The sequence below is a fragment of the Arvicanthis niloticus genome, chromosome 4 (genome assembly GCF_011762505.2).
Source record: "Arvicanthis niloticus isolate mArvNil1 chromosome 4, mArvNil1.pat.X, whole genome shotgun sequence".
Taxonomy (NCBI): domain Eukaryota; kingdom Metazoa; phylum Chordata; class Mammalia; order Rodentia; family Muridae; genus Arvicanthis; species Arvicanthis niloticus.
The window spans coordinates 64,100,417-64,117,124 of NC_047661.1; the positions used below are offsets into that span (position 1 = coordinate 64,100,417).

The 16,708-nt window shown below is 40.0% G+C and overlaps 1 protein-coding gene across 8 annotated transcripts in view; it reads right to left on the bottom strand.

The window, feature by feature from the left end:
- The window catches only part of Arfip1 (ARF interacting protein 1), a 79,855-nt gene extending 64,383 nt beyond the window's left edge, over positions 1-15,472 (bottom strand). The window contains exons 1-3 of one of the 8 annotated variants that reach the window (XM_076932591.1): positions 15,123-15,446; positions 5,707-5,801; positions 384-439 (exon numbers count right to left, since the gene is read on the bottom strand). In XM_076932591.1, coding sequence (XP_076788706.1) covers positions 384-437 — 54 coding nt within the window. In that variant the 5' untranslated portion in view covers positions 438-439; positions 5,707-5,801; positions 15,123-15,446. Of the gene's footprint in view, positions 1-383; positions 440-5,706; positions 5,802-15,122 lie in introns of all 8 variants that reach the window. The other 7 variants (XM_076932595.1, XM_076932592.1, XM_034500524.2 and 4 more) reach the window with 7 other exon arrangements.
- Positions 15,473-16,708: the final 1,236 nt, after the last annotated feature.

Here is a 16,708-nt window from a genome sequence, read left to right on the forward strand (position 1 = left end):
CCTGAGCTCAACTGCCAGCACCCACATGGTGGCTCACAGCCATCTGTAATGGGATCCAATGCCCTCTTCTGAGGTGTCTGAAGACAGCTACAGTGTACTCATATACATATATATGTATTAAATAAATACAACTTTTACTTTTAAAAAAAAAAAAGCTATTCTATAAAGCTTTAGGTCACCAAAAGCAAATGTAAGTTACTCCTTATTTCAAAAAAGCCTCTCTCGTTTTATCTTGTCACTATGCACAAGAGTTTATTATTGAAATGGTATACCTTTAGAAAACTCAGTCAACTCCATCAACAACTCCATCTGGACAGATGGGCTGACCTTACAAAGCAATACAAACAGCACCCCAATCACCTCAACTCTAGACTGGACTTCACCTGTAGCTGCTGAGTTGTACCGAGAGTTGAAGCATCATTGCTGCAATCAGACATACCTAAAAGTGAAATGTGTTAGGCACACATTAAACATTCAGTTAAAAGACTGGCATCATACTGACATTCTTATGAGTATTACACACCATAATTAACTTATTTATAATCAGAATTTGTTTTACAAAACTATCTGGAGCTATATAAATTATCTATTGAATACACAGGTAAATGCTTCTAAAAATCAGAAAAAGTACTTATATAAAATGAAGAAAACAATTTTATAAAACCATATATATGTATGAGAAACTTCAAAAGACTGTCAACTTGAGCTGACAGATAAAAACTGATCAAATGTCTAAAGTCAAATGTTAATGATCTGTGGTCTCCCAAAAGAAAGCTGCAAACTAGAACTAACACCTCTTGCCCAGATACTGGAAAGTAACCTTCAATCCTAGTAACTGATATGATTGCTTGCTGTCTGAGACACAACTCTCAGATTTCATCTGATAAAAACTTGTAGCAGGATAATTTCCTGCTCCTGCTACATTGTGTATGCAGTGGAGCTCTGTGATTGGGAAAAGAGAAGGAGAGGAAGGGGAGGAAAAAGGGGAGAGGGAGCAGCCATGGAGAACCATGGTCGAAAGCTGTCTGGGGTAGCAACTTCTATCAAAAGGTTAGATTGGGTAACAACTCTAATTGTGAGGGCATCTTGTTAATTGGGCATTTCCAAATATATAAATCCACTGGATAATCTTTAAGCATTAAGAGTCTTCATTCTACCGGGTATTGTGAGGATGGCGGGTATTATCAGGGGCTCAGCCAAGCTTTGAGAGGGCAGCGTGGTGGGTTGGCAGAGCCAGCTGCCACACTGGTGTCTCATGTGTGCCAGGGTTGTTGTTTCTATAGAGATAACCAGAGCTGCAATCTAGAGCCAGAGCAGAGGGAAAATGGCAGCTGCCTGGGAACAAGCCGGACCGAGCACCGGATTCTAAATATCTCCCATTACAAAGCTTACTGAGCTATTCCTGCTTCTAATGTACCAATAACACATGGAGAATGTCACTACATAGAAGAGCTCAGTTTAAGCACAAAGGTTCCAAAGCATACTCTCACTCTAATCAGGAAGACAAACAGAATTGCAAGATATAATGCTAGACAACAACATTCAGGGAATGGGTTTCTACTCTCAAAATGGACTAGAAAGAACATTTTTATTGTTAACAAACAGAATCAAATATCACATTAATAAAATAATATAGTCCTGTAGAGACAGCTCAGAGGTTAAGAGCACTGACTACTCTTCCGGAGGTCCTGAGTTCAATTCCCAGCAACCACATGGTGGCTTATAACCATCTGTAATGGGCTCTGATGCCCTCTTCTGGTGTGTCTGAAGACAGTCAGTGTACTCATAAAAATAATAAATCTTAAGAGAAAAAATTACAAAAATGGCTGAATGGGATTTAGTCCAAGAACACAGGATTGGTTCAATTTTTTAAAAAATGTATTAACATATACCATCCTCATAAATTTAACAGAGTAAAACATAAGTCTTTTCCATGTACACTGAGACAGAGTATAGCTGGCAAAATTAAACACTCATTCAAAATTAAATACTCAAAGAAACAGAAATAAAACTGAAAGTGTCTTAGTATACGAGGCATGTGTTCTGTATCTTATTTAATAAAGAAATAACAGGCATTTCCACTAATATTGAAAATAAGACAAAAATTTCAACCATCTCCACTATTACTCAACATTACACTAGAAGTCTTGAACCAATCCAACCAGTTAAGAGAAATCAGAGTCATAATAAAGAACTTTGTTTCTATTTGCAAACATTAGGCAGTACATGCCCCCCAAACAGAATCAAAATGAATTCACTGAAGTAGCAAGATACAAAATACTCAAATATCAGCCTCCGTATGTAACAATAATCAGTAGACCAAATGACAGGGAAAAATCTCATTTGTAGTAACAAGACTAAATGGTAGTAAAATAAGCAATGTATACCGAATGACAGGGAAAAATCTCATTTGTAGTAACAAGACTAAATGGTAGTAAAATAAGCAATGTATAAACGCACAGTGTAACATTCTTTGCAACCATTTAACACTGGAAACCATCTATTTCTATACATACATCTATTTCTATACATCTAAGCCAAGCAAGTCCAACTTTTGACACTATGAAATGTTGCCATTCACAAGGTTCATGCTCAAGACTTGTAACTAAGTTTAAAAAAAAAAAAAATGGCATGATGGCCTAAGTTTACAGTTTTGTGTTGGGCCACATTTATGGCCCACAAGCCATATGTTGGACATGTTTGAAACTTTGTAACTGCTAGTTGAAAAACCAAAGTCTAACAAGCTATGTTTTGCTACCTCTATTTAAGAAGGAAGGGGAATATAGGAAAACACCCAGGAAGCATAACTGGGAAACAAGGCAGATGGTTCATCTACCGGGCAGTGAGAAAATGGTGGGATGAGGAGAAAAGGAAAGAACTGGGAACCTGGAGCTAGCAGGCTGAAGAGAACTGACACCTCTAGTTACAGTTTTAACACTAACTCTGGCTCTTGGAGCTATACTCACATATCCTTGAAAATAATTTTAATGAAAACTATAACCAACCACTGTGAAGTGGAAACTGAAAAACAGAAATATTAAGAAACCAATCTGTGTTGATAACTACAAAAGCAGGGAGGAAAAGAAAATTAAATAGAGTACACAGATGGCACGTGGGAGAAGCAGGCAGGAGGAGCAGCACTTCAAGGTCAGACTCAGCTGTGCAGAGTATGAGGCTACCTAAGGGTTATGTGAAAATCTGTTTAAATGAAAAAAAGGAAAGAAAGAAAATATAGATATTGGGAACTACATTTCAAACTGTCACAGGAACGTTATAAAAAAGGAAAATGCTGACATGTACTCTGTGTGGTTGGTCTGGAATCAAACTTTTAATATGTCTGCATATATGTGTGTTAGTGTTCTAGTTCTGTACTAAGGGGTCTAGAAAGACTAAGTACACCTGCACCCAGTCTTGGTCTCTAAACAGCATTCTCCAATGAAAAGAATAAAGATTCTGGGACAAACATTTCACTCCAAGAATGAGTCAAGAAAAGCAGAAGAGACTACAGTATCATCTGATATCAGAAAATAAGGAAAATTTCCAAAAAGAACAGGAGCATATCCAAAGAAAACAGGTGTCAACCTGAAGGAGCCACTAGTTGCTAAAGCTGGCTTAAACTGAGCAACAGCAACAAAATGACAGTAGTGGGTTTAAGGAAACAGACTAAGACTAACAGGAGCAAGCCCTTAACAACATATGCAAATAAGTAAATGGGGAAAAGACCCTTACTTACAGACTCTCAGAACTGAACATACAGAATGGAAACAGATGGTGAGATGGCACATTGGGTTCAAAGCGCTTTCTGTACAAACCTGAGGCCGATCCCAGCCCCCACATTAAAAAGCTGGGCATGCTCATGTTGAGGTGGGGGGGCGGGGCAAGGACTGCTGAAGGTCCTGGCCCATTCTAATTGACTTATAAACTTCAAGCATATTATTAGCTAATGAATACTTCTGCCTGATTATAGAGAAAGTATGCGAAATAACTAAGACATTTAGCCTACATAATTGGCCTATGAGGGCCTGAACATCCGTGGTAATTTGTAGTAGTAATTTGTTATTCTGTTTTAAAGACAGTGTTAAAAATGGCTAAATTTAGCCAGGCAATGGGGGTGCATGAGAGAGAGGGGCAGGGGGAGGGGGAGGGGGAGAGAAGAAGAGGGAGAGGGACTGACTCATTAGCCTAAACTGGTAAAGTTTGAGGCTTGAATGTATAATCATTCTGCATGCCATGTATATGTATATATGTGTGTGCAGAGACACAGACACACACACACACACACCACAAATTACAAGTTTTTTGTCTTTCAAGATAAGGTTTCTCTGTGTTGCCCTGGCTGTCCTGGAACTTGCTGTGAAGACCAGGCTTGTCTTGAACTCAAGAGATCTGCCTAATTCTGCCTCCTGAGTCCTGGTATTAAAGGTCTGCACCACTACGCCTGGCTCATTAACTTTGTTTTTTACGTTTTTTAAAGTGTGTGCTTGTGCGTGTGTGCATGCGTGTGTGTCTGGGTCTGAATCTACAGAGGTCAGAGGTGCTGGATTCTCTGGATCTGGTAGTTGTGAGAGACCTGAAATGGGTGCTGGAAACCGAACTTGGGTCCCCTATAAGAGCAGTCTGTGCTCTTAACAGCTGAGCCATCTCTCTATCCCCACAAACACTTGACTTTTTAAATCTCAAGCCCACATATGTGTATTAGTCATCTAAGTTATGGACAAACATAACTTTAAAAAAATAAGCATGGAATAGAATGGAACAGTTAAAATCTCGTGGATTTAACATCTCTGCAATTTTCAGAAATGGTGCAGCCTCCCCCTGCCTCGGCCATCTGTTTAGTTGTCTCAGTTTCCTAATTGCTACTGTTTGATCCTGGAGATGGTTACTCCCTTCTCACAAGAGAAGACAAGGAAAGTGAGTGCCTGAGCTGCCTTCATTCTCCATCTGTAGGCTTTCTCCTTCCATTCCCACCTCAGTGGAAGAGATTTCCCTTCTATCTCAAGGCAGTTTCTCTACTTCTGCTTAGAATTGTTTATTATTTAAAGCCCTTGTTTTAATTAGTTTTAGGTTCTTTAACAGTTCAAAATAGAGTTTCTTATATTGCTTACCCTGTTCCCCTTATTGCTAATGTCTTATGTAACTGTAATTATAGAGAGTAAATAATCAACATTAGTGTAACATTACTGATAAGCTATCATCGTTGAAATTAGCCTAAATTTTTAACTGCCATTTTTCAATTTCAGGATCCCGTCTAGGAACCTGCACTAAATTTAGTTCCAGTTCGGTTCCACACTTTTCTCCTCCCCTTCTCTTCATTCATTCTCTCTCTCTCTCTCTCTCTCTCTCTCTCTCTCTCTCTCTCTCTCTCCCTCTCTTTTGAGGCAGGGTTACATTATGTAGCTCTGACTGTCCTGAAACTCACTAAGTAGATAAGGCTGGTCTCAAACTCACAAAGATCCCTCTGCTTCTTGAATGCTGGGATTAAAGGTGTGTGCCACTATGTTCAGCTTTCATAGTCTTTTCAACTCTGTAAATTTCTTTGTCATGAAAATTACATTTTTTAACAAGTATAATCAGATAGTTTATAGACTATGCCTTAGTGACTGTTCTATTGCTATGAAGAGACACTGTGACAAAGACATCTATTTATCTATGTATCTATATATTTATCTATAAATAAACAAAAGCATTAATTGTGGGCTTGCTTACAGTTTCACAGGGTAGTTCATTATCATCATAGCGGGGGCATGGCTGCACTCAGGTAGACATGGTGCTGGAGAGACAGCTCAGTTCTACCTCCTGATCTGTAGTCAGAGAAGGGGAGGGAGAAGGGGAGGGGAGAGGGAGAGAGCACACGCATGTATACTGGGTCTGGCATGGGCTTTTGAAACCCAAACCCAGTGACACACTTCCTCCAACAAGGCCACACCTCCCAATTCTTCTCAAATAGTGTCACTCCCTGATGACTAGACATTCAAATATGGAGGCTCTTCATATTCAAACCACCACAGCCGGTCTCTTAATTTGTGTTTATTTTGTTTTCATGATTAGTTCAGGCTTACATATTTTGGCAAGAATACCATGAAAACAATGAATCTCATTTGTCATAGTTCCTTGGTCTCTTTGAGTTTGTATGCTGAGTTTTTCCACTGTGAAGTTACTGTTTTTTCTCTTTTAGTTGTTAAGTATATTGTGGGAAAATCTGGAAAACCAGTCTTGATCCATTTTTTTCTCAAAAACTTGCCCTCTAATTTTAGCATTTATCAAGTGGATTTGGTCTATAATGTTTGTGGTGTTTATCTGATGATCCTGTTTCCTGTTCTCCTCAATCTGTGACTCCCCTTTGGAAACAGAGGTCTCACTATGTATCCCCAGGAACTCAGATAACCCAGAGGAGGATATCAGGAGTTCTGTTCACTCACTCTCCACTTCATTCCTTTGAGACCAGTGCTTTCTTAGTGAACTTAACGCTTTAGCTTTTACTATATAAAAATCACCAAATATCTATACACCAAAGAAAGTAACATATTCAGAGGGAAGCCAAATAAAAAATTTAATGTGGGAGAATTTAATAAGGGGAATTCTGTGTCCTACAAAACTTAAATGCAATAAGGGTCTTTTTAGAACCCAGGGAAAATACAGCAACAGGTACTAGATTTGCCTGATTCCCCCGAAATAAGAAACTAAAGACTCTGGACAACATTGAAAAAAGCAAAATCCCAGTAGTCACAGTCTCTATGAACCACTGAGTCTAAAGACTCCAAAGCTATTAAACTATTATAGCTATTATACTATTAAACATCTATGAGATGAGAGCTAGTGAATAGATATCAGAGTTTTTCAAACTAGTGTGCCATATACCACAGGGGCTCTGAAGGAAACAGACATCGCAAGGCAGATATAAACAGGACATACATGGTATATCATATTGAATATAAATTTAAATTCTTCTTTTAGTGAAATAAGTATATTATAAAATTTAAAGCAAAATTCACTTGAATAATACACACAAGACTTGAAAAAAACTTACAAATTTTAAAAATAATAATGTGATACTTCAACCAGGCATGATGGTTCACATTGGTAATCCCAGCACTTGAGTGATGAAGGCAAGAGTTCAAAGTCATCCTCAACCTCACAGTGAGTTCAAGGGCAGCCTGGGCTATATGAGATCTCAGCTCAAAAAACTTTTGTAAAATGTTAAAAATGTGAGTCTCCAAAGAAATGTCTTAAGAGTTCTTCTTTGTAGGAATACTTTAATGAAAACATTCTGAGGAACACTACAAATGGAGTCAAGGAGGTATGGGGTAATGTGAAACACTAAGGGTAGAAAGCAACAAGCCTTGGTCTTGCTTTGATCTAACTTTGCTTGATTTCTTTGCAGTGTTTTATGTCTGACATTCCAGAGCCTGGTAACCACTATAATGACTAGTGGCTCTATTTCTCTGAAATAATTTTTTTTTCATTCAGTTAAGTGTGAAGAAGGCAGCTTGTTTTAATATCATAATTCAGGATTAATCTTCATGACAAACTGACTAATTTACAATTTAAGAAATAGAGCAGTTTTGTTAATTAATTCTATATATTTAGGGCTGTTTAGAGTTGAAAGTAATATCCAAAACACAGAAATTTCCCTGTGGAAACAACTTAATTGTCTTCTATAACAGTCTTCCTAAAACAAAGCAAAAAACCCTTTCCTTACATCCCAATGAAAATTATATTGAATTAAAAATGGCTTTCCATATAACATATTCGAAGTATATTATATTCCTTTTCATAAACAGAATAGACAAATAAAAAGAAATACTACTTCTGTCTTTTTATCAACAACTATCTGGTAACTTTTTTGATAGCTGTTTATCTTGATAGAATAATAAATTGAGTTTGCATTGCCTAATAAAATAAATGCGTCAGTCTGGAATTCAGAATAGAAAGCTTTGACCAATTACAGTTAGCTCTTAATTATATGTCATAAAGAGAAAAATTGGCAAATTAACCTAACATATAGTCAACAACCATCTCTACCAAAAATCAACTATTTGAAAAAGCCCTTTTCTTCTCCTCATTGTGTTACAGAGAAACTAAAGCAATGGAAATGGTAAGATTCTCAAAACTACATTACTCTCTGAAAAGGAAACTAGCTGTAAATAAATGTTAAATTATTCAGTTTAGTGTGGCCTCTTTCTTCAAAGACAGCTAGCTGTGTTCCAGCATGTCATCAGGAAAGCTAACCAGGAACCAACGGCACTACAGTGTTTGTAACTGACTTCATTCCAAGATCCAACTACTTACGTGTTACTTGGTATTACGGATATGAACTGCTTCTTCCCCTTAGTAATTAATAATTGGAAAGTTACTAAGTTATCCAAAACCCCTAAGTTATCAAATAAACTAAGTTATCAAATAAACCCCTCAAAATCCACAGTCAGAATTTCAGTAGAAAAAGAGCTCATGGTAAGCACAGTTTAATATAGACCGGTACAGATCATATAAAATGTTTACAATACATTCTTGTTCCTACACAATTAGCACACACACTATTTCCTTGCTCTATCTCCTGAGTGGTCCTAGAAGCAATGGCATGCAATGTTCTCAGCAATGAGAACACACACAGCCCAGACACTGGCTTCTAATAGCATTTTCCAATAAAAAGAACGGTCACTACCGGAGAATGGATACTTCAAGAACCAGGGAAACTAACACCCTAGATGATCCAGGAGCATCTTGTAAAAGAGAAATTAAAACCAAATGAACAACCTCAAAAAGTGCTTTTAAAAAAAAAAAAAGCAATCTGCATAATGATAAAGATATTTCAAGAAATCAATTTAAAAGGCTGGAAGAATAACTAATAAAAAGCATTGCTGAATTATAACCCAAAGTGCAAAACATGTATTCATTTGTCAAAACAAACAGTCTGGAGAGACTGCTCAGCTGTTAAGAAAGTACGTATTGCTCTCATACAGGACTGAAGACTGGTCCACCAACACCCATGCCAGATAGCTTATAACCACCTGTAAGCCCAGCTCTAAGGAGACTGAAGTCCAGGGCACCTGTGCTGCACTCATGTGCACATATCAATACACACACACACATATATAATTTAAAATAATATAAATTAGATAGAAATGACTGAATGAATCAGTAAACAAGGAGAAATATTCCCCTTACAGTTTATTTCCAAAAACTTTATATGAACACTCTTCCACTTTAGGATGTAAAACATAATTCTCCACTCTCTATCTTTGCACCACATAAAGAAATTTTCTTTTATAAAAGGCAATAACCAAAGGGAAGGGCTCAAAAAGAGTAACTCCACAAAGAACAAACCTGACAAAGCGAGGCCGTCCTAAAGGTTACCATGAGCAGTGTGGTTACAGTGACAGTCAGGAAGGGCACTTTTACTCTGAGCTTCTCCTCCCCACGCTAGTCATGACAAAATACTAGATAAATCCCCGCAGATGGAGATACAAAATACATTTAAACAGTAATCTGCGAAACTATCAACTCATCAAAAACAAGGAAATCAGGCCAGGCAGTGGTGGATCAAGTCTTTAATCCCAGTACTTGGAAGGCATATGCAGACAGATCGATATAGTTCAAGGACAGGTTGGTCTGTAGATCAAGTTCCAGGACAGCCAAGGCTACATAGAGAAACCCTGTCTCAACCTCAATCCCCAACCCCCAAAAAACATGGAAATCTGAGAAACTTCAATGCCAAGAATACCTGATGACTGGATGGGATCCTGAAACAGAAAAAGGACACAAGGAAAAACTGACACAATGTAAATAATTGTGTCACACTAATGATATATGTTAATAGGGAAATGAAATATTCAGATACCTCTATATTATCTTTTTGGTAATTCTGTAAGTCTAGCCAAGAGTTCATTATAAATAATCTAACAACATTACACTATTTTTATAAACTATTAGCATTTTATCAATGTCTATTTGAGAAACCAGCAATTTAGTTTACAATTTAAGTATTACTATTTTAACTATTATAAGAATTCAAACTCAAAAAAATCTTTTTCAAAAACCAACAACAAAAAAATCTATGAGCTGAAATCTTTAATACCAGCAATTTAGAATAATGAATAAATATTTAGATGTTGGGTCTGGAGCCACTGCATGTCCACCTACATACACACACATAAACACAATAAATATATATGAATTACTAATAAATCAGGAACTAGAAAGATGGCTCACTGTTTAGAACACTTGCTGCTCTTGCAAAAGACCTAGCACATAATGTAAACACAATGCAGACAAACAGGCACACACATACACAAAAGTATGAAGAAAAAAGGTGATTTAAAAAAAAAAAAAAACGTAAGGACCAATGGAAGCCAGCTTAGTTGAGCATAGCTTCATGGAACATAATTCAAGATAAGGCTGAAGAATTACAACTGTTAAGAAGTTTTCTTTTTACTCTAAAAGCAAGCAAAATGACTAAAGGACTAGGGGAAAGGGAGAGAGTGACAGTATGTTCAAAATAATCCATGTTCTCAGGATGGATAAAGGATTAAAAACAAGTCAAAGGTAGACAAAAGAAAGGCTACATCCAAGTTTCAGGTAAGGTGATTGTTGCTATGTATTGTAATGCTAAATACTGGCCATAATGCCTCAGGGAAGAGGAAAGAGATCCTCACGTATACAAGTGACACTATGTAACCTTGCCCCCACCAAGTTATCCCTGACTGGTGAATATAGATGACTACAGCCTATCGCTGAGCAGAGTAGAGGTAGGCAGGGTTTTGGTTCCCAGGCTTGGGGGTCTAAGGCAGGAGACCATATGGGAAAAGAAGAAGAGAAGGTGGAGAGAGGAGACTTTTACACCATGAGGTAAATGATCCTGAGAATTGGCCCTGAGGGCTGACCAGTTAGATTAAGAGCAGCCCAGACAGAACATGGCAAGCAAGTGTTGGGGTTAATGATAGGGTACTAGATACTAATAGCTTAGAGGGTAGATATCTGCCCAGCTCTGGTGCTGTTTAAAGGCTTATAATAAACATAAAAGTTCTGTGTCTTTTATCTAAGAACTGAATTATCCAAGGTGGGTAGAAACCCCCAATTAAATATTTTCAACAACAGGTGATAGTGTGCAAACTAACGCAATTCATGGAAGTAGGGAAAACATGGTCAAGAGCCATTATAAAGAAAAATTAACATCTGTTGACACATATGACATTATCAAGGAGGGGGTGCGAGGATTGTTCCAATTTTTCAAGATTTTATATGTCAGATAATGCCAACACTCACTGAAAACAGAAACAAGGAAAAGAAAAGCAATGTTTGGGAGGTAGGAAAGGAAGGAAGAGAAATGAGCATAGTTTGGGATATAATAGCTTGGAGACATCTTTAAGTCTCAAGGAAAGGCATCAACCAGACAGCAAGGAATACAGATCCACAGCTCAGAGGAAACAAAACCTACAGGCCCTTAGCAAAGATGACAGCTTTATCCTAGAAAAAGAGGTAACAGCATAGTAATCCCAAACATGCAAGAAAATCATTAGACTCTGACCATCTGGATTTTGTTAAAAAGCCAAAAGAGAGCACAGCTATATTTTGTCAGCTCAAACAAAGCTGCTAAATACCATGGGGAAACAGAAAATTTTCACATCTTGGTTCAGTAATATCCTAATTATGTAACAAATCATAGCATCTCAAAGTATTTACCAGGTAGGAAAATACTGTCAGAAATGTTCTAAATCTGTTCTGTCCTAAAAGGCAGGCACCAACACAAGTGACCGCTGGGCACTGACATGTGGTTTGTACAACTGAGAGAATTTTATTTAATTGCAAAGCATGTAAACAGCCACAAGGTTAGAGGCTATGGTATTAGAATGAGGAGGTTTAGGGCTTCCTAGTGTTAATTAATTTGATGATCCTCAACTATATATTGAATTAACTAGGAGGGTACCTGAGACCTAGGGGTAGAGGTGGGATACTGAGAATAGAAGAAATTTTCATTCCATGTGCTTATTATATAGTTGGGAATTTTATTTCAAGACCACTCAATATAAGGCTGGAGCAATAGCTCGGCAGGTAGACTTCTGTTTCATAGCCTTTTTTATACAACCCCAAAGTAGCACTGCTATCAGCCTGACTTCCAGACAGCCACCATCTTCCCAACCTCACCATGCTCTGCACCCCCTAGAATAACTCAGTTTGCATTCTCTACCAGTAATGTTAGCTTCCACCCAAGGCTATGTGAATTTAAGTACTTTGCTGAATTTAGTTGTCCCTCTATCCCAAATTGTCATGCTGAAATTCATGATTCCAAACTCACTATGCCAAGGTTCGTTAGTCTCCAATCCTACAAGTGATAATATATATAATCCAACAAACTTGTATCTATCTCCAGAGAAGCCCTATCAGCTACCAATCTATAGGCCTTTTGACCTATGTAACAATAGACATTCAAGGAGATGTTCATCCACTAAAGAGTAATAGAGGAAAAGATTCCTTTCTTAATGTCTAAGATATAATCAAATATGATAACTCAAATCATTCCACAAATTTTACAATAGAAGTTTCCTATAAGTTATCTACAGTCACACACCTAAGGTCAAATCTGGCTCCACCAGGATTATTTTAGCAAATTATCTTACCTCTACTGGTCATTTAGTTTCAGTCTCTTCATCTACAACAGTAGCTCTCAACCTTCCTAAAGCTGGGACCTTTTAACACATGTTGTAGTCATCCCCAACCATAAAATTACTTTCATTGCTACTGGTATGAATCATCATGTAAATATCTGGGCTCTGAAGGTCTCAGTCCACCCCTGTAAAAGGCTCCTGGGACCCACAGGTTGAGAACCACTGATCTAAACGATGGGGAGGAGGGAACACCCTTATACTGTTGCTAGGAGGAGACATTAATCATGAAAAGCACTTAGCAGCATGAACATGGCAAGCGAAAAAATGTACCTGTCACTGTGGTGCTACACAGAATCTAGCTTCTAAATTTGTTCTTATCTTACAAGGAACTAGCTTAGGACTGACTGCTCCACCAAGTGAGGATGCTACACTGAGGGAAAATCATAACATTGTTTGAAAACAAAAAATTAGTTACTTTACACAAATTATGATGAGCTGTGCAGGTAACACTGTATGAAATGAGCTTCAAATGTGACAATTTCAACTTCCAACCACTTCACAACCAAATCAGTAAGTAAATATGTCCTCCAAGACTTATATAAAGCTTGGAAAGATCGTTAATTACAAGAAAGAAACAACAAATAACATATATAATACAGAATGAAGAGAAAGGGGTGTCAAAGATGCTGAAGCCATCTGGGCTACATAAAACATAGTTGCCCCTCCTTGGGGAAGCCCAAGGCAGACATCTCCAGTTAAAAACAAGATAATGAATGCAAAGGACAACCATAATTTCAATAATTTATTCTGAGTTGTACCCAGTAGGTTGGTGATAGTTAGTTAGTATGCATTAAATAATGATAAACACATCAGTTTAGAAATTCTCTGTATTGGCAAATCAATGGGCACAACCAGCTATCCTCCCCCCGCACCCCCCCCCCAAAAAAACCTCAAAACCACAAATCAGGAACTAACTTGGTTCCTTCTATAGATCCAGGAAGGAATTTAGAAACGCTGCAATTCTGAAGTAGTGAGATTTAAGTACCAGGCTGTAATCCCTGCACTCTACTCTGTGTAACACCCAAATAAGCCATGTGCAACTTGGGCAAACAACAGCCCCATGAACAAACTGCTTCCATTAGCTTCAACAAGACACTAGCCCAATGCTTCTTAATCTTGCTGGACAGTGCATGTCTTTTAAGAATTTGATAAAAGAATGCATTTTCCCAGAACACACACATATACAAACTTTGCACATAATTTCAGGGGTAGAGATAGAAAACCCCTGAAAAAAATCACTGATACCTGGACTGAGACCCCCCCCCCCAACCCAGGATTAAGGCAAGCATAATCCAAGAAAAGTAACATTTTGTCAAACAGAAACAAAATAGCTCAGGCAGAGCCTTTAATTCAGAAAATCTTAAATTGGAAATATGCTATTTTCCTATGTACTAAGTGTTAGGATTTGTAGTTAGAAGACAGTGTTGGTCACAGTGAACAAGAAAAACAAAAACGAAAATTAAAAGCAAATAAAAATAGAAGAAGTAGAAGAAAAGGGTACACGGTCGCAATACTTGCTCTGAAAGAGCAGCAATGAAATACAGCCATTCCTGCAGCCTCCAGAGAACTCACCAATCATCATCAATCTGGTGCACCTTTCTTTAGCAATCAAGTTAATCAAATGGCAAGTGTGAACACACCTTCGCAGTTGTGAAAGCAACACGTTGATGAAAAGCCCTGCAATTCTTTCATTCGGTTTTTTTTTTTCCCTGATCCGATAAGAACCAAGTAAGTATACTTCAGGAAAAAGTAAAGGAGGGACGCACAGAAATCCTGAAAGGGTAACTTAAAAGATCTACAGGAAGTGTAAAGTATAAACCTTTTGAGATCAGAGGGTTCAAGAGGAAAACAAGAACAAAGCCAAGGAAGCAATAACGGGATAAAGTCTAGAATCTAAACACTTAAATTAAAACACACACGCTTCCTTTCCTAGACACGTAAAGAGTAGTTAACTTGGCAATAAGGAACACACCAGAAGGTAGGGCTACAATTTCCTTCTCCAAACTCCAGCATTCCTTGGACGCCCTCACCAGCACTCAGGCATGGGACGTTTCAGGCAGGGCGCCTCCCTCTGCACCAGTGTCAGGCAATCTCTCCCACAGTTGATTGCTACCTCCCTTCCTCTCACAGCAGGAGAGAGGAAGTAGGAGACTCAGGGAAAAGCCGGGGGAAAGGCGGCCGGCCCACTAGAACAGAGTCCAGAAAGACCCAGACTCTGCCAACTCTTCCCACCCACCGCCAGCACAGCAGAGCGGTGCCGCCCCAGGGGCCGGTGCTGCCCCCCTGCACTCCAGAATACACCGAGACGCAGAGGGACAGGAAGGACCAAGGGGCGGACTTGGCTGTTCCCAGGGATGGAAGTGCCCAGGAGCAAGTTTGACATGAGTAGCCGTAGGCGACTTGTCCGTCGGGGAGCATGCCACCTCGACCCCATCCTTTCCGCCGCGGCTCCGCCCTCACCTGTCTGTCAGCGGAGAAGCCGGCAGAGCTCCGTCGCAGACTCTCCCGGTCGCAACACTCGGGAATCGCGTCGGCCCGAGCCAGAAGGGACCGGAAGCGCGACCGGGAGCTTTTCCTTCGTCTCCTCCCCCACGCCTCGTGGGCGGGGAGCAGCTGCAGCTGTCACAGGCTCCGGGCAACCAACAGCCGAGGACACTTGCACCCGCGACCTCTCCACCCGGCCTCCGGCGCTTGCACCCTACCCGGGAAGCCGGAAGTGAAAGGACCGGAAGTGCGGGGTCTTGGGCCCCGGACAGCCTCTCTTTAGAAGCCAAGCGGGGCTCCGCCACGTCTCTCTGATGCGCGCGCGTCTCCCAGGGGGCTGGGTCCTCTCGACTCCGCCCCGGACCGCGGCCCTGTGAACCACATCCGGGAATCCGCACAGGCCGTTGCCAGGGTAACCGGGTTGCAGCGTGGAGGAGAGTCGCTAGTTTGCGAAGTGCAGATCTCCAGCCAGACGTCCCCTATCCTTTTCCCACACTCGTACTCGGTGCCTGGAGGGGGGAGGTGACCGTAGCTCACCACCGCGGAGTCGAAAGTTTGTCAACCACCGGAGAGAATGGGCGGGATGTGGAAGGGATGGAGCGAAGATGAGTGTACGCCCGCTGACAGCACGGAAGCCCGGCCCTCGCTTTCCTAAGTGTCTCGCTAGTTCTCCACGACCACTGCACTCGTACCAGTCTGTGCAGAAAGACTGGCATCCGTGAGCGTGCCACCGGTGGTAGCTCTGATTCTGTGCTGCTCTTTCCTGCTCGCTCTCTGACTGTGGGCTCATAGTACTTTTCTTAGCTGCTCCTCTTTCGCCAGCAACCGAGCTCTGCCTTCCTGGTTATCCCCTCTTAAGTAGATCGCCGTCGCCCTGTCCACAGAAATAGTTCAACTATCCCTCTCCCAGAGCTCTTCTTGGTCGCTTCCTACTAGTCTTTAGGGTAGCTGCGAGAATCTTCCTACGCCCAGCGGTATTAGATAGAGAACATTTCCAATGAGTTTCGACATCCCTGTACTGTGTCTTTCTCTGACTGGTTAATAGTAACACTACATACATTTACATAATGCACTACATATATTTCAAACCTAAATAACGGTATTGTCTTAGATTGCTAGCACATCGACTCTTAAAAAAACAGTGCTGACATGCCCAAACATAAATCTTGTATAAAGGACCTTTCTGTTCTGAAATTGATCTATAAAGGGGCGGGAGGGTGGGGGGCAACGGCGACAATTCACTCAAACCATAACCATTCTTCAGTGTATTGTGAATTTTCCTACTTGAAGCCATCCTTCCGAGTTGGAACCAATTAACCTTCTCCATTATTAGAAAGAAGCACCCAATCTAGTGTAACGTCTGCTCTCACTCCGTAAAAATTGAGTAAGATTTGTAGCTAAGTGCAAACGTCATCTACAGGGCTTCTGTGGGGTGACTTGGAACACATGTCTTGCAGTGCCCAGCTGCATTATGAATGGTGTGGACAGCTAGTACTTAACAAATCTAGGTGTCTCCTTAAGGATGCCTGACAGTGTCTCTTTGAATTTGGGGATACTTGGCT